Source organism: Gorilla gorilla, chromosome 8 (assembly GCF_029281585.2).
Source record: "Gorilla gorilla gorilla isolate KB3781 chromosome 8, NHGRI_mGorGor1-v2.1_pri, whole genome shotgun sequence".
Lineage (NCBI taxonomy): Eukaryota > Metazoa > Chordata > Mammalia > Primates > Hominidae > Gorilla > Gorilla gorilla.
The window spans coordinates 67,227,858-67,246,594 of NC_073232.2; the positions used below are offsets into that span (position 1 = coordinate 67,227,858).

Consider the following 18,737-nt stretch of genomic DNA (forward strand, 5'->3'; position numbering starts at 1 on the left):
TAAATAGGGGCTGTAGGACCCTCCCTGCCTGCCCTCATGAGCAGTTGTGACATTTGGGATGACATCAGGCCCAGGGAAGGCAAAACAGTGGCAATATTTGCTTCTTAAGGAGGAGTCCCCATCCCCACCACCAATTACCAAGAAGACGTGCGGCTCAAATGACCCATGCCACCCACCCGCAGCAGGGCTTACCAAAAGCTAGCCCAATTCTGAGGTATGGGGAGGGGCAGGGAGGTGAAGCCACTTCTGCTTTTTGCCCTCATCTGCTGAAGGACCAGCCCAGAGGGCACATTTGAATTCTCAAACCTTAGCCGCAGGTTCACTTCAAGTTTTGAGAAGAAATTTACGGGCAGTTTCATTATAACTGGCTGGGTCCTCTGCAGAAGTGCCTCTCTGTGCTTCCGGAGAAACTGTGAAATGTGAGGATAATTGCTGTAAATATGGATGGGCGTAACTTTGTCACCCACCAAGATCAATTGCCTTTTGCTTCCAGAAATTTCTTGTGAAAAACCCCAAAATTAAAATATTTGTTATTTACCCTTCTGTGAATTTATCCTAAGAAAATGATCCAACATTGAGAAGGCTTCTTATACATTTGCTTCAAACCTTTTTTTTTTTTTTTTTGAGGCGGAGTCTTGCTCTGTCGCCCAGGCTGGAGTGCAGTGGCGCGATCTTGGCTTACTGCAAGCTCTGCCTCCAGGGTTCATGCCATTCTCCTGCCTCAGCCTCCCAAGTAGCTGGGACTACAGGTACCCACCTCCCTGCCTGGTTAATTTTTTGTATTTTTAGTAGAGACGGGGTTTCACCGTGTTAGCCAGGACGGTCTTGATCTCCTGACCTCGCGATCTGCCCGCCTCGGTCTCCCAAAGTGCTAGGATTACAGGAGTGAGCCACCGCACCCGGCCTTCAAACCATTTTTTAAATGATAGAAGAATATGGGCCCATAAAAAAACACAAAAGTAACTCCTCATGTGGAAAGGTGCTCTCTGCATATTGGAAATAATCTGAAGTGTTCAATCTTAGACTTTAAAGTAACATGGTATACAGTGAGTAATATGCTGTTTCAGACATCATTTTTAATACCGTAAGGATATGCTTAATTTATAATGTTAAGTTAGAAAGCAGGTGAGCAGTCTGGCTGCAGGCACCGGCTCTGGGGTTGAAGTGCCTGGGTGGGAGTCCTGCCTCTGTGCCTTACTGGCTGCCTGACCTTCAGTTTTGTAAGCCTCGGCTTCCTCATCTATCCAATGGGTACCACAGCAGTAGCCTTCTTTCTGAGTGGTTTCAAGGGAAGCAGTGGAATGGCTCCCAGCACCCAGCACATAGTGAGTCTTCAACATTATTTATAACCAGCTTTGTCACTGCATCCATGGCAAATCAATCCACTGACAAAACGCTGGAGAGAAATGCTACAAACTGCCCAGTCTTAGTATCTGAAGCAGTTAAAATAATACAGGGAAGAGATCTTACTGTGTGGAAATCTCATGAAATGAACAGCATACTCACTGCTAAAGGAGACTTGTGGCTGTCAGCTAACCGTTTACTTAAATATCAGGCTCTATTACTTGAAGGGCCAGTGCTGCAACTGCGCACTTGTGCAACTCTTAATCCAGCCACATATGTCCCAGACAATGTAGAAAAGATAGAACATAACAGTCAACAAGTAATCGCTCAAACCTATGCCACTTGAGGGGACCTTTTAGAGGTTCCCTTGACTGATCCCAACCTCAACTTGTATACTGGTGGAAGTTCCTTTGTAGAAAAAGGACTTTGAAAAGCAGGGGTTGCAGTGGTCAGTAATAAAGGAATACTTGAAAGTAATCCCCTCACTCCAGGAACTAGTGCTCAGCTGGCAGAACTAATAACCCTCACTCGGGCACTAGAATTAGGAGAAGGGAAAAGGGTAAATATATATACAGACTCTAAGTATGCTTACCTAGTCCTCCATGCCCATGCAGCAATATGGAGAGAAAGGGAATTCCTAATTTCCGAGGGAACACCTATAGAACATCAGGAAGCCATTAGGAGATTACTATTGGCTATACAGAAACCTAAAGAGGTGGCAGTCTGACACTGCCGGGGTCACCAGAAAGGAAAGGAAAGGGAAATAGAAAGGAACCGCCAAGCGGATCTTAAAGTCAAAAGAGCCGCAAGGCAGAACCCTCCATTAGAAATGCTTATGGAAGGACCCCTAGTACAGGGTAATCCCCTCTGGGAAACCAAGCCCCAGTATTCAGCAGGAAAAACAGAATAAGGAACCTCACAAGGACATACTTTCCTCCCCTCCAGATGGCTAGCCACTGAAGAAGGAAAAATACTTTTGCCTGGAGCTAACCAATAAAATTACTTAAAACCCTTCACCAAAACTTCCACTTAGGCATCGATAGCACCCATCAGATGGCCAAATTATTATTTACTGGACCAGGCCTTTTCAAAACTATCAAGCAGATAGTCAGGGCCTGTGAAGTGTGCCAAAGAAGTAATCCCCTGCACTGCAGGCCGTACATTTCAATCCCTGTATCTTTAACCACCTTGTTAAGTTTGTGTCTTCCAGAATTAAAACTGTAAAACTACAAATCGTTCTTCAAATGGAGCCCCAGACACAGTCCATGTCTAAGATCTACCGCAGACCCCTAGACTGGCCTGCTAGCCCATGCTCTGATGTTAATGACATCAAAGTCACTCCTCCTGAGGAAATCTCAACTGCACAACCCCTACCATGCCCCAGTTCAGCAGGAAGCAGTTAGAGTGGTCATCAGCCAACCTCACCAACATCACTTGGGTTTTCCTGTTGAGAGGGGGTACTGAGAGACAGGACTAGCTGGATTTCCTAGGCCGATTAAGAATCCCTAAACCTAGCTGGGAAGTTGACCGCATCCACCTTTAAACACGGAGCTTGCAACTTAGCTCACACCCAGCCAATCAGAGAGCTCACTAAAATGCTAATTAGGCAAAAACAGGAGGTAAAGAAATAGCCAATCATCTATTGCCTGAGAGCACAGTGGGAGGGACAAGGATTGGAATATAAACCCAGGCATTCGAGCCAGCAACGGCAACCCCCTTTGGGTCCCTTCCCTTTGTATGGGAGCTCTGTTTTCACTCTATTTCACTCTATTAAATCTTGCAACTGAAAAAAAAAAAAAAACTGCCCCCAGTAGTTGTTGCTGGGTGGTAGCACTGGGGGAGATTTCAGTCCTTGATCCTGCCTTTGTGGGGTAGGATTCTCCCTCCCTCCTAGTCCTCTACAGTCCCCTACACTTTTCCTATTGCTCATCCATTCTGCAAATTGCTCTGTTATAATTTCCTCTTTGCCATTTTGATTAGTGAGCTCTTGAGTCAGGGAATTTTTCTTGTTTATCTCCATAGCCATAGCCCCTAGCACAGACCTAAGAAATAGTAGGTGCTCAATCAAACATTTAACAGTCAAGTTTTCCCAAGCTTTATTGAGGAGTGTTTCAGATATCTGCTGCTACATAACAAAATATGGTGGCTTGAAATAACAACTACTTATTATTTCTCATAATTCTGTGGGACAGGAAGCAGACAGGGCTTGGCTGGGGGGTTCTTCTGCTCCACACAGCATGGACTGAGAGCCACCTGGCTGAATTCGCTAGGGGGCTGGGAGCTGGAACATCCAAGGGAAGCTTTATTCACAAGACTGGTGCCTCAGTGCTCTTCATTTGCAGCCTCTCTTTCCCTCCATGCCCTCTCATCATTCGTTAGACAGTGCAAATCTTATAAAATATGACAGCTTGGCTTTCAGAGAGAAAGACAGTGAAGCTTCCAGGCTTCTTAGGGTCTACATGCAGAACTACTGTAGCATCATTTCCACCTCTTGGCAGGAGGAAGGGCATGAGCACACTGACAGGGAAGGGATTTGGAGGGCCATCTCTAAAGAAACTAATGCTGGATAAATTTTTTAAAAAACAAGAAGAAAGCATTTTCCAAAAGTAACACTAGGATAAGCTGGTCTAGAAGCAGCATTGGTTGAAGTCTTTGCCCTTGCATTTCAGAGTGGCACGGAGTCCAAGGCATAACTGTAGCAGCAGCTCCCTGGCCCGGGAGCAGCAAACTCAGAAGTCTCCCTGCAGTGAGGTTGTGCTCTACTTCACAGGGAGAGACCACAGAGCTGGGCTCCCAGTGGACCCACAGAGAATCCTGTGCAGCTCATTGCCCCAAAAGCTTCTGAGCCCCAGCACCTGTGTGCTATTCCTGAGTGGAAAGAACAAGGTGAGCAGGGCAGCCTCCATATGCTCTGACAGCTCAGCCTGCTGGAGGGTAAGGTGTAAACCTGGTGACACATGGCCATAGAGTCAGCAGTGACTTCATATCCACATAAGCACTAAGATGCTACCTGTCCAGGAAACCAAGGAGGGCCCTATCTTGGACTCTACACTTTGAGGGCCCATGAGAACCCAAACAGCACACATCTATTCATGGATGTATGGAATGGGCACCTCTGTTCCTCGAGAGGTGTGCCCAGTCCTGCCCTGCATGACCCATGGCCCTGACCCTGCACACCTGCTCACTGGACTGGCATTGTCCAGGCACCTCATCTCTTGCCCTATGTATGTCCTCAAAAGAAAATGTGATTGGATCCAAATGTTATGTATTTGGCTTGCAGGATCAGCTTAGGTTTATGGGTTGTGCCATGGCCAGCAGGAACATTGCTTCCATGTCTAGGAGGAATTGAACGTGGAAGCAATAGGAAAAAATCTAAACTTCAGAGGCTTCCTCTCAGATCACCTAAATGTAGTAGGTTCGCCATAAGAAATCTCGTCTCTGAATAGTGCCAGACATGTATTTTTTTCCTGCTCTTTGAGTTCAATTCATAGTTTCATAGGTACTTATATATCATTGCAAAATTCACAATGGTTCTTCATTGCAGCCTGTAAATATTTCATGCTATTAAACAGCTCACTCACTCTTAGATGTATATGTGTTGTTCTGGATGTATAATGTCACATGTGTAAAGTATGACATAGATTCTTCATAGCACCCACTAGATGCAAAACAAACACCAGAAATGCTAACAGTTTAATTTTTAGATTTATTTTTTATTTTTAAAATCACAATAAGAATTTAATTTTATCAAATAATGTTTTTTAATTTTTTTGTATTCTTTAACTATCATATACATTTTGCTTTTTGATTTTTCAGAGAAATCTTTAAAATTGTAGTAATAATAACATGCATTGGCACAGTTTTAACATCCTAACAAGACCTTTCTATGTGTACACATGTTAGACTGATAATGTATATTGTTGCCACTAGTGAGTACCTACCCGTCTGTAGATTCACAGGAAGTTGCAAAAATAATCAAAGAGGTCCCAGATCCCTTTGACTCAGTGTCTCTCAGTGATTCTATCTTACATAACTTAGTACAATATCAAAACCAGGGAACTGGCATTGATGCAATGTCTATCACTCCAGCTGTATTACATGCAGATTATGTAACCACCAGGGTGTAGAACTATCCTGTGGCTGTAAGCTATCCCTCATGCTGTCCCTTGTAGTCACACCCGCCTTCTGCCCCATTTGTCCCTAACCCCTGGCCACCTCTCATCTGCTCTCCAACTCATTTAGAGAATGTTATATACGTGAAATAATGCAGCCTATGTCCTTTTGGGACTGGCTTTTCTCGCTAAACGTAATGTCCTTGAGATCCACCCAAGTGGCTGCAAGCATCGATAGTCCTTTCCTTTTCATTGCTAGATAGAATCCATGGCATGGCTGTGCACAGCGTGTTTAACCATTCACCTGTTATGGTTATCTTGACTGTTTCCAGTTTGAGGCTATTACAAATAAAACTGCTTTAGAAGCCTCCCCTCACTCATCCTCACACCATGTGTGTTGGTTGGAACTGATTCCACCCTCAGCAGTGGGATGGATGCATGACCAAGGCCCACCATATGAGACTGTTCCCTGCCCCAGCTGCAACGATGGGTTCAGGTCTGTGCACATGATCCATGATGGTCCATTCAGAGGTCATCTCAAGGGTTTTGCTAAACCCATTAGGTTTTTTTTTTTTTAACCAAAAATGTCTTGAAAAATTACAGTCAGCCCCTCTGGGCCTTGCAGTCCTCAGCTATGAAATAAGGATAAAAATCCCTGTGCTAACAGGTTAGTATGTATTTGTTCATTCAACAAACTAAGAAGTGTTTACTGGACCGGGCGCAGTGGCTCACACCTGTAATCCCAGCAATTTGGGAGGCCAAGGCGGGCAGATCTCGAGGTCAGGAGATCGAGACCATCCTGGCTAACACAGTGAAACTCCGTCTCTACTAAAAATACAAAAAATTAGCCGGGTGTGGTGTTGGGCGCCTGTAGTCCCAGCTACTCGGGAGGCTGAGGCAGGAGAATGGCGTGAACCCAGGAGGCAGAGCTTGCAGTGAGCGGAAATCACGCCACTGCACTCCAGCCTGGGGAACAGAGTGAGACTCCGTCTCGAAAAAAAAAAAAAAAAAAAGAAAAAGTGTTTACTCAGGAAGTGTGGGGGAGCATTTCAAGAAGTGGGGAGCATTTCAAGAAGTGGGAAGCAGGTACAAAAGCCCTGGGGCAAGAAAGGAGTTGAGTGGCCAGTATGCTGAAAGCATAATGCCAACAAGGTGGCAGTGGCAGGATAGGGGGATTGAGCATGAACAGGACCAAGATAAACTAGAGAAACAGGCAAGGACCTCTCAGGGAGGGCCTTCTAAGATCCAGCAGGAAGTTTGGACTTGAGGCTCAACATGATGAGAAGCCATTGAGGTGTTTATGCAGGGAAATGGCTTGCCCCAATTTACGTTTTACTGCTGCGTGGAGAATGGCCTGGGGACAATAGAGCATGCAGAGAAGCCAGTGCAGAGGCTCTTGAATGAGGCCAAGCAAGAATGGCAGTGGCACATCTAGGGTGGTAATAGTGGAACGAGAGAAAAAAGGATGGACTTGGGATGTATCTTGGAAATAGAAGTGACTACAAGGCTTACAGAATAAGTCATCAGATAAACTCAAGAATGACCCCTACATCTTTTGCTTAAAGTTAATGTGGGTGGCAACATTTATTGGCATAGAGAGGAGAAACAAGCTTGGGACAGATTGGAGCATATGTTTCGAACGTGTTACGTGTGAGATGCCATAGGGTGAGGGTAACGGAACAGTCAGAAAAGGATGCCTGTAGTTTAGAGGTGAGCTCTAGTCTCCAGACTGGGACTCATCAGCACAGATGATGTTTTAAAACTGTAGGAATGGATGAGATTACCTGGGAGAGAAAAGGCTCAAGTCTAAGACCTGGGCACCCTCAACAGTTAGAAATTGTGTAGAACATTGAGAACCCATTTCCCCTTCAAAGCTAAATTTAGGAGAGAAAATAAAAGCTGAACTGTCATCACATGCTATCTTTTTCTTAATTCTTTAGTTAAATTTTCAGTTAATTAATTTACAACCTTTCTTATTTTCTAATGTACACATTTAATGCCATAAATTTCCTTCAAAGTACCATGTTAGCTGTGTACAACAAGTCTTAAATTGTGGTTCTATGTTGCATTTGATTCTAAATATTTTGTAATTTCTATTCCAATATCTCCTTTTAGACACAAATTACAATGTATTTTTCGGTGTTTAGATGTATGATTTTTAGATGTATGTTTTTTAGTCTTCTTATTGTTGTATAATTTTATTATATCAAGGTTAGACAACATTGAGTAATATTGATTCTTTAGTGTTTATTTATTGAACCCTCTTGTGAAGTGGTACGTGGTCAATTTCTATAAATATTCCATGGGTACAGGCTTCTACATGTATCTATTATATTAGGTTTTCTTAATGCATTGTTCAAGATCTCTTTCTCTACTAATTTGTTGCTAGTGTTCTACTTGGTCTATCAGTTTCTGAGAGTGTTATCATAAAATTTCCACTAAGATTGTGAATTTTCAAATTCTTCACATTATGTCACAGACTTTTATTTGTTTTCTTTCCTTCCAGGCTATGTTGCTAGGTGTATATAGGCTCAAGATTGTTGTATCTCTATGAATTGTTTCTTTTATAATCTTGCAATGACAATCTTTATCCCTAATAAAGATTTTCCTTAGTCTGTCTTGTCCATATTAATATGACTTCACTACGCTAGTTTTATTTTAATTCCTATTTGTCTCACATATCTTTTTCCATTCATTTATTTTCAACATTTCTGTGTTCTTGTATTTTAGATGTCTCTTCACAAGCAGCTACAACTGGATTTTTAAAAATTCCAACCTAAGTACTTCTGTCTTTTAATGTGTGAGATTAATCTGTTTACATTTACTACTGTTACTGATAAATTTATGACATTTATACCTATTTTTATCTTCTTCTTTTGTGTTTCTATTTATCATAATTTTTGTTTTATTGTTTTCTTACTTTCTCCTTCTGTTGAATTGATTGGGATTTTTTGTATGCAGCCCCCTCTACTGGTTTAGAAGTTATATATTCTACTTCTATTCTTTGCTTGTTATTCTTAACATTTTTAACATGAATACTTTACTTTTAAATGCCTACCACTGCACTGTCCAATACAGTAGGGCCACTAATCACATTTGAAATTAGATCAACCGAGCACTTAAATGTTCAATTTTATTTAATCTTAATTTAGAAATTGATACACAATCCAATTACTAAAAACGTATGTTTAGAACAACTTGAAAATCTTTTTTTAACTCTAAATTTTGTAAACTCTAAATACAGAAAAAATATTCGCAGCAGAAATTTAGTATCCAAATTGGAATATGCTATAAATGTAAAATACACACCGGATTTGAAAGAGTTGGTATAAAAAAAGGAATACAAAATGTTTCAATAAATAATATTTATAAATGATTATATGTGGAAATGATAGTATTTTGCATATATTGCCCTAAATAAAATATGTTATTAAACCAATTTCACCTGTTTCTTTTTTAATATGGCTACCAGAAAGTGTTTAATTATAGACGTGGTTCAAACCATATCCCTGTTGGACAGCGCTGATCCGGAGTAAAAACCGCAAGTGCCCAGGAGTCTTAATGTCCTGATTCTCCCCAGTCTTCTCTTCCAGGTGACTGTGTTCAATGTTAGTTACTGTATGGTATGAATATTCGTTCCACCTCATCCTTAACACTTCCACCTTGGTTACTCCTCACTCACGCAGCATGGTGCTCTGGTTTACCAAAATGTTTGCCAGTTTCTCGGTCATCTCTGCACCCAGCTTCCCGTGCCTCCTTCATAGGTCAGCTCTCTTATTCCAGTTTCTGAGGCCACGCTGCAGGCTGCATTCTCTCCCAGCGTCACCGAGTACCCAGGCCCTGGACAGAGACCCCCTGCCACGGTGCCACGGACTCCACGCCTGCTCCACTGTGGCTCCTCCAGCTGAGGGGGGCTGCCATGTGCGGGAGCCACAAGAGGCTGGCCCAGCCCGAGTGCAGACAGGAAAGGGCACTCCAGGGACGCACTCGGCTCAGCTCCACACCCTCCATGTCCCTGTGGCTCCAATTCATAGTGGGAATAGGGATGGGGCAGCACCTCGTCCATCCCCTTAATCCCCTCCCAGAAAGTACATCCGATTATTCCGGCCACAGCCTCTGGATCAGAAGAGGGGCTTTAGCGTCCCCGTCGTGTAGGCCCCACCTGACCAGGGCTGAGGTCAAAGCATCATCCTCTCTCCTGGGGTGTCAGGGAGCCGCTCCCCAGCTCCGCTCCTCACAGACATGTCCCAGTCCTGTGGCCCAGGGCCGGGACCAGGGTGAGGGGAGAGGGGCGCTCACTGCCCCTTAAAATTTGCACCCAAGATAACTCACTTGCCTCACCCTGTTCCCAGCTGTGTACCCACAGAAGCATGTATTTCCTGTGAGTGTTACCCAGGTGACTCCCCTGGACGTCCTGAAGCGGACAGAGCCCCTCTTCAGGATATCCTCTGTCCCCGTGCTGGTCATTGCCGCTGGAAAACCCAACAGCTCAAGTAGTGTGCTGAGGGCGCCACCTCGTGGCTCCAACTCTCAACTGCAGTCAGGATTACTCTACCTTTGTGAATCAGCTCCAGGTTTCTTCTTCCAGTAATGTGACCCTTTTCAAAAAGAAGGTGGAAACGATCCCTAGGTTCCGGCATTGACTGGCTTAAATATTTAAGCACGTGAAACAACAGATAGCCCTGCAATGCTTATAACAACTAGAAAAAACAAACAACGTCGCTATGTAAAAACAAAAGTACCCTAAGAACTCTAATTAAACATGATCTGCAGTGTGGTTCTGGCAGAATTTGACCACTGGGGTAGGATGATGGCTCAGTGGGCGGAGATTTCGAGAAGACCCTCTTGCCTAACCTCATTTCCAGGAGCTTCCAAAACACTGGATCCCTAGACACGACCCTAGTTTCATGGAAGCCAGGTAGCTCACTGATGAGGACGGATTCCCAACTTCTGACTAGGGTTGTAGGTCCCCCTCAGCCACCTGGGAGGACAGAGGAAGGGCCCAAGTGGAAGCCACTCCTGGGAGCCTCACCCCACCAGGATCTAACTAAATATTAAAGGCAGTCGTGTTCGCTGTTCCTTGTCACCAACTTGATTTTAAACACTCAGGTAAACTCAGGCACTAGGTCACCTGGGAGTATTTGATTATAAGGTGTTCATCCCAATGGCTTATATTTTAATTTATCATGTAAATTTAAATGCAGAATATCTTTCAATGTGTGAGAAACCTGGTTTGAGAAGCAAAAACTGCCCTACCTTCTGCTGCTGCTAATGATGGATGAAGCAGAAGACACAAGCACTTCCAGGGCCCCTGCTAAAGGTTGCAGCTGGAACACACCATCCTGGCCATGGGCATGAGCATGGTGTGTTTAATGCGAGCTGGGCACTTAGTTAAGTGCTCTGCCTGACTTCCCTCGCTTCATTCTCTAACAGACCCAGGGACTCAGCAGTATTACTATCCTCACTTTATACATGAGGAAGGGGGCTCAGGCTCTCTGAGCCCCCTAGAGACCCGGCTAAGAAGTGTCCGAGGCAGGAGTCAAACTCCATTCCCTGGCTCCTGAGTTCTGTTCTTTCCACCGAAGTTCGTGCCTCCTCCCCCAGCAAGCCTGGAGAGTGAGTGAGCCCTCACCAGGACACACACAGAGAAGGTCTGGCACACTCTTTTCAATGGAGCCCCCTATAGCTGTGGAGACTGACGGGGTCCAAGAACAGGATGCTATGACCTTGCTTCTCAGGTGCCCTGAGCTCTGGTGCTGTGGCAGAAGTGTGCCTCCTTACCTCTGCCAGCTCCCACTCTCCACCATGGTCACCCTGCCCCACACCCGGGGTCTCCAGGGGCAGGCAGGAGGTTACCACAATGCTTCGGGTGAGTGATGCCCTGAGGCTGGACTGACCCAGCTCTACCCAAAGGCTGAATCAGGCTCTCCAAGGCTATCAGCCCATGGCTAACCACCCTGCCTTGGTCAAGGACAAGAGTGCAGGTGATTCCAGGTGAACCTCGACGCTGAACCCAGGTAAGCACGAGGCCACTCCACTCTCGGGGAAGGATCTCTCTGCCCAACACAGACTCTGGAAGCCAGTTCAACAAGAGCCACCTGCCTGCTTCCTCTGCTTTGACTTTCAAATGCCAGCTATGCTGCGTGTAGCTCTGGGACCTTGGGGAATGCGCTGACCCTTTGTGACCGTAGTTTCCCAGTCTACGGGCGGTGTAGGCGCCTTGGGAAGTAGCTCCGATCCCCCTCGGCAACCTCAGGGCTCCTCCCCTGCTAGTGATTTCTCCAGCCCCCACTCTCTCCCCATACTTAAGACACAGAACTGGGCCAGCTATGCAGAATTCACCTGCTCCGAGGAAGACTCAGTATAGAAAACCCTCTAAATCCCACACGCCTTGCCAACAGCACAGGGCGCACAGGACGGTGAGCTACAGATGAAGCTCGGGCGAGATGAAGTTGGGTAACCAGAAGCTAGGCGGGAAGGCGCAGCGAGCGGTCCGGGCGCGCAGGAGGCCGCGTCCCCGAGGCCCGCCAGGGGGCGCCGTGCACCAGGGCCCAGGAAGTCGCCTCCGCCCGTGGCGCCACCCGCGCTGCCCGGCAGGGGTCAGCCTCGCCCGGCCATCCCCGACCCGGCTGCTGCACCCTTCCGACTCGCTGGGACTGCCCGCTGCGCCGCATCCCCCCCGCCCCCCCGCCCCCAGAGGCGCCGAGCAGCCGGGAGCTCCGTCCTGCCTGAGGATGCGGGGCCCGTGCTGCATCCCCCCGGCCCTGCTCGCCTGCTCATTACACGGAGGCCGGGGGCAGGGTCACGGCCAGGGAGCCTGCGGGGCTGAAGGAGCGGGCCGGGAGCTCAAGAGCTGCCGCCGGGCGGCGAGGAAGGAGCCCCAGGCAGGCCCCGGGCGGCCGAGGCAGGGGAGGAGACGGCTGGCCCTGGTTCCAGGTGAGCAGCCCCGCCCGCTCTGCTGGAGGCCCCGCTTACCACCGGCGGGAGATGCGGGTGCAAGCCCTGGGGCGCACGTGGCCAGGCCACTGCCACGCCCGAGGGACGGGTTTTCGTCGCCACCTCGGCCCTGGTGAACCCTGTGACTGGAGTGCCTCCCAATCCCACTGTGATGCCCACCTCGGGGCGCTGCCAGGTGCCAGGCTAATGCGTGTGATCCACAGTGTGCTGAGAAGTGCTGACTGTCATTGTGAATGTCCGTGGTGGGGTGACGCCCGGGCAGGGTGCGCTGGCCTGGTTCCAGAAGACCTGGCCTCTCCAGCTCCCACGGCGCGCCCGTTTGCTGCGTGGCCCATGCTGCTGGCGGCTGCTCCTGGCTGAGTCATTCCGAGACGAGCGTCCAGCCCGCGCTCTCTGCCGCCCTTCCCAGCGCTGCCCGGCAGGCCCCGGGAACTGTGCCCAGCTGTGCCCGCTTAGCTGGTGTATGACCTGCCTTTGAACTTGCTGCAAAGAAAGGTGGGTGAGGGAAAGGCGAGGGCTGGGGTGAGGGACTGGAGAGCAGTCTCCTGTCCCTTCTCCCCATGAGGTCACTGTCCTCCAGCTGGTGGGCAGAACTCTGTCCCCAAGCGTTCCAAAGGAGAGGCCCACGGTGTAGGACCTTGTCCCCACTATAGGCTGAGGTTGGTAAAGGTCACAGAGGTGGTTCCTGATAAAACTTCCCTAACCAGAGGTCTCCTGATGCAGCGTTCCGCCCCCCCCCCCCAAACACACACACACACATCCACTCTCCATGGTGTGGGTGGAGGTCAGTGAGGAGCAGGGACTTGCCCGGGCACACACGGGCCAGTTCGTGGGAGGGGCCTGAGACCAGGAAGGAGATCGGGTCACCGAGCTGGCCAAGAGGAAAGAAAAGAAAAGAGAAGAAGAGAAGAGAAGAGGGAAGGAAGGAAGAAAGGAAAGAAAGAAAGAAAAGAAAGAAAGAGAAAGAAAGAAAGAAAAGAAAGAAAGAAAGAAAGAGAAAGAAAGAAAGAAAGAAAGACAGAAAGAAAGAAAGAAAGAGGAAGGGAGGAAGGATGGAAGGAAGGAAGGAAGGAGAAAGAGAGAAAGAAAGAGAGAGAGAAACAGAGAGAAAGGGAGAAAGGGAGGAAGGGAGGAGAGAAAAGAAAGAGAAAGAAAGAAGGAAAGAAAGAGAAAGAAAAGAGAGAGAGGAAGGAAGGAAGAAAGAAAGAAAGAAAGAAAGAGAAAGAAAGAAAGAAAGAAAGAAAGAAAGAAAGAAAGAAAGAAAGAAAGAAAGAGTAATCAGCATGTCCAAGGAGAGGAACTAACATTCCCCCTCTCCCTCTGTCTCTCTCTCCCTCTCTCTCCTCTCATACAGCACACACTTACACACACACCACACCAGCGGGGCAGTCTCATGTATCTTATCCTTAGGGCAACCTCACTGTGGGTAGTGTATTTTGGACCCCTTCTCCCCACTCTTGGTTGCAGTGCCTGGCATCCAGTCTAGCATCCACCTCTTTTCCATACCAGCTGAGGTGGCTTTTACGAAGCCAAGCCACCCTATTCCTGGGATGAGACCAGGTTGGCTTTAGCCAATCAGCACATTGCATTGGTTTGGGTGGTTCAGGGATGGGTGAGTGGCCCAACCAAGGCCATGAGGCAAGAAGAGATGTTTGGGAGAGTAGGGAGGGGCAGCTTCCCAGCACTTCTGAGAGAGACACTGGAAGATAGGCTCTTTCTTTGTGTTGGTCATGAAAGAAAGAGTATTAGTTCCTGAAGCGAGCTGGTGTCCAGCATTTTTTGATAATGAGGGGACTTTGTTGAGAATGAAGCAGGCATTCCAGAAGCAAACAGGAGAACTGGAAAAAAACCCAGACTTGGTTAACATTGTCAAGCTGCTGGATCCAGCCATGCCTGAAGTCCATATTATGAGGGCTTTCCTGCTCAAGGAGCCAATAAATCCCCTCTTTTTAACTGACTTTCTTGTTGTCTGCAATTGAAAGTTTCTTACCTGGTGGTATTTTCTTTTTTGATCAAAGAGAAAATGGATATTCAGAAGGTATATGTTTGCCAGATAAAATACAGGATACCCAGTTAAATCTGAATAGTGTTTCAGGTCAACTATACATACCTTTTTAGCAGGTATTATGTCCCATGCAATATTTAGAACACAGTTACACTGCAAAACTAACTGGGCATCCTATACCTTTATTTGCCAAATCTAGCCCATGTCTAAATTCCCAGCACTCGAAAATGGAAAACCTGGACTTTGTCCTAGAGTTTTAGTTCCAAAGCCCCCTGTACACCAGGTCTTGGGATGGGCTGCTTCTTCTTACTCCTCTCTGCCTCTGTACCTGTGGGCTCTTATCAGCCTTGCACTCTGGCCTTTGCAACCCAAATTACTGCTTGCTTTGTTGCAAGGACATGCTGGCACCTTGGGTTTTGGCCCTTGCTGCTCTCTTCAAGCAGTTGAGTGCTCGCCTGCTGCCTCCTTCTGCTTCCAGCTGTCCCTGGTCACTCCCCAGAGGCTCAGGTTGGCCCCCTTCTCTGTGCTGTTCCAGCGCTCCCTTCTGAGAACATTAGCAGCAGGAACTGTCCACAGATCCCCAAGGCATGGGCCAAGATGACATTTCCCCAACACACCCCACTAAGCGCTGTCCCGCAGCCCAGGGTGCACCTTCCTGCAGTGGTGACAGCCCCAATTCCTGCACCCACAAGCCCAGGTGTAGGAAGGATCTACCCTGCACTGAGCCACTGAGCACTGGCTATGCTTGTTTTATCTTTATAGCAGTGATTGGTTTTTAACTGCTTTTATGCTCTCTGCAATTGAAAGGTGTTTCAGGTCACTATCAATAAATGTGATGCAAGCTCAATAGAACAGAGGAGACAAGGAGGGTGCTAGGAAGAAAATCCTGATGCATGCCCTCCCAGGAGTCACTGCTCCATCTGAATCAATGCTACCCTCATTTAGATAACATTGTATCCACCACCTTGGAGCCTGCCTTTGCCTTGGACTGCCAGGACCACTATGTCAATGATGCTGATGGCTGCGTAAATATCGCTTGGCTGTTTCATAATTGGGATTTTTCTTTTTGATTTTCCACAACTGTAAATTATGCTGTAATGATGCTAAATTTCCAGAAATGGAATGGAGAAGCCATGCCATGAGCAGCCTGTGTGCCTGGTGAGGGTGTCACATGGGGTGCTCCTGGGCCTTGACTGTCCCTCTGTGGGACTTGCTCTCCCCACTAACAGGACTGCTGTGCCCACCAGACAAAGGCCATAAATGCATCCTGGAAGTCACACTGCAAATTTGCAGTGTTGTTTGTACTTATTTCTAAGGCTTTCTGGAAACCCAGCTCCCCTTGAATCCAGGTCAGCTCATGGAAAAAAAATCAAATATAGCATCCGATGTGTGCTGAGGGCTTTGCTCACAAAGCCCCTTCTTTCCACTTCTCAATTCTTTGTTCTGTGAAGTGGTTGTCACTATTGTTCCCATTTTACAGATTTGAGGAACTGATACCCCAAGACCCCATGACTTGCTCAAGGCCATTGCAAGATCCCTAGATGCACTTACGCTTAATGAACTAATTCTTCACAGCGAGGCTTCTTGTTTAAAATCCAAGAAAATACCAGATAAAGGGCATTCTAAATATATTTCTTTTCTATAGATGTGGATCTCCTGTTACTGGAAAACAGGAATTAGCTTGTCTGCTTGAGGATGTGGTTGGTTCTTTATAAAAAGGATATAGAAGAAATTTGCACAGACTGCCAGCTTCATTATGCTGCCGACAGCTTCCAGCAAAAGGAGGACGTTTGCAGCCAGATATTTCAGTAAGAATTTTTTTATGTTCTATGTGGGAAATTATTACCTTTGCATTTGACTTCTTGCTTGAGGGATGGGGTCCCCGGAGGCTGTCTTGGTCTTGTGGCTGAGAGCACCAGGCGGCATCTGTGGTCACGGTTCTGACCTCCTTCAGCTCCTGGAAATGGCTGATGGCACAAACCCCACCCCTGAACTATGGCAGCTGCTCTGTGTCTGCCTGAAAAACAGAGGCTTCAGGGTCCTGGGCTCTAATGACTCAGGGCTCTGATTGCATTCAGAGTCTGTAAGGACCCCTATGTCCAAGGACTGCTGGGGCAGTAGGCAAGTCCTTCACAGGGGAACCCTGTGTGCAGCTGAAGGCTACTCTGCATCTCTGCTTGGAAAGGATCCAGCCAAGGGGCTAGTAGAGAAATAGTGAGGACATCTCAGTAACCCTCACTAAAGTGTCTGGGAGGTAACTATTAGACCAAATGGGATGACTGTGACTGTCTGTTTGGGTCCCTCAGTAAAGTGCCTGGGAGATAATTGTTAGACCAAGTGGGATGAATGTTTGTTTGGGTCACAGGCAGGTGCTGTCTTGGTGGGCTGTGCAGGTGATGATTGGCTAGGTTATGCAGGTGGGTCACAGGCAAGTGCTCACTGGGTGGGCTGTGCAGGTGAGGATTGGGTGGATTGTGCAGGTGATGGTTGGGTGGGCTGTGTAAGTGATGATTTGGATGGGTTGTACAGGTGCTGATTGGGTGGGTTGTGCAGGTGCTGGCTGGGTAGACTATGCAGGTGATGATTGGGTGGATTGTGCAGGTGCTGACTGGGTGAGCTGTGCAGGTGAGGATTCGGCTGGTTGTGCAGGTGCTGACTGGGTGGATTGTGCAGGTGCTGGCTGGGTGGACTATGCAGGTGATGATTGGATGGGTTGTGCAGGTGCTGGGCTGCATGGGCTGTGTAGGTGATGGTTGGCAGTTGCTAGTCAGGTCACATGCATGACCTGATGGGCTCAGTTATGAGATGATGTTGCCTGAGCCCCTCCAGGACTGGTAAAGATTGGAAATTCTAGAAGCTAGTGGGTGAAATGCAGTCATGGACCTCAACCTCCACATTAAAATCACCCAAGGTGCTTTTAAAAATTCCCAGGCTCCCCCTCCAGAGATGCAGGTTTAATTGGTCTTGGATGAATCCAAGATATCAGCATATTTTTAAAGTCCCAGGTGATGTAATGTAATGTGCTACCAGGTTCAGGATATAGTGGACCAAGCCCAGGGTGGGCTCAGACTCCACAGAGCCCCTTTGCTGTGGTCTGAGTAGATATTCATGGGGTGAGGAGTAAAGCTCTGTGTTCATGAAGAACGGAGTGGGCTAGAAGCCAGGACCCCTGGGCTGGCCTCGTGCTGCAGACACTTCTCACACTGTCAACTTCCCTGGATCTCACTTTCCACAGGAGAAAATAGGGGGTGGGGGAGCAGCTGAGATTAACCTTTAACTGTTCAAGCCTAATACCTAATATCTCCAGGTATTATTTTCCCTGTGCTAGGTTTATTGCATTATCTGGCTTGGAAGGAACAGTCACTTGCTTTTGTAGGAGGTTCCAGCCACCAGATTTCTATGATGAAATAAATTCTTCCCCAGATTCATAGCATAGGTGCAAATCCTTTGAGAAAGGGACAGAGGACATACTGCATGACATACCTGAACTTAATGAATTTGATTGAATTAATGTCTTTATCAAGATGAAATGTATATAACATGAATTTAACCATTTTGAAGTGTAAAAGTCAGTGGCAATTCATACATTCACGATGTTGTGCAACCACCAGCTCCATTTAATTCCAAAATTTTTCCATCACCTTGTACCTATTAAGAGGTTGCTCCCTCTTCTCCACCCCATGCAAACATCAATCTGTGTTCTGCCTCCATGGATCTTCCAATTCTGGATTTGTCACGTAAATGGACTCATGCAATATGTATCCTTTTATGAAGCCTCGTGTCTGGCTTCTTTCACTTAGCATAATTTTTCCAAGTTTCATCCACATTCATTCCTTTTGACACTGGGTTAATTTGTAACTGATTACCTAATCTCAAATACTTTGACAATTCTGTAAAAATGGACTGGCAATGCCATTTCGTGAAAGCCTGCAGAAAAAAAAAAAAAAAAAAAAAAAAAAAAAAGAGTCTCCAGCACAGGGGGAGGGGGCTTCTCCTCCCCATCCTTGGTCTCTTGGTTAGCACCTCTGTGTGTTTATCTTTCTTCTCTCCACCTGCCACCTCCTGGTCTCTCTCTCTCTCTCCCTCTCTCTCTTTCTCTCTCTCTCCCTCCCTCCCTCCGTCTTTCTCAGCTAATGGAGATTATTGAGAAACTTAAGTTTGCTTTTAACTGTCATTTTCAAGGATTGAGGGCAAATGAAAGGTTCTTATGCGTTCAATTGTACTGCTATGCTTCATTTCTTCACTTTGTCCACAATCTTGCCACGTCGAGAACCTACCAGCACTTTCCCTCCAGCAGGAGCCGGTGGTGAGCCTCTTGG

General features: G+C 47.0%; 1 protein-coding gene across 11 annotated transcripts in view; it reads left to right on the forward strand.

Moving 5' to 3' along the window:
• The first annotated feature begins 12,444 nt into the window (after nt 1-12,444).
• Nucleotides 12,445-18,737, forward strand: part of ARHGAP22 (Rho GTPase activating protein 22) — a 225,972-nt gene continuing 219,679 nt past the window's right edge. For 7 of the 11 annotated variants that reach the window (XR_010135214.1, XM_063710097.1, XM_031015632.3 and 4 more), the window contains exons 1-2: nt 12,833-12,908; nt 16,064-16,226. Coding sequence is in view for 10 of the 11 variants with exons in the window: in XM_063710097.1 (XP_063566167.1) it covers nt 16,175-16,226 (52 nt within the window). In the remaining variant the exon portion in view is untranslated. Of the gene's footprint in view, nt 12,909-16,063; nt 16,227-18,737 lie in introns of all 11 variants that reach the window. The other 4 variants (XM_031015629.3, XM_004049379.5, XM_031015630.3 and 1 more) reach the window with 3 other exon arrangements.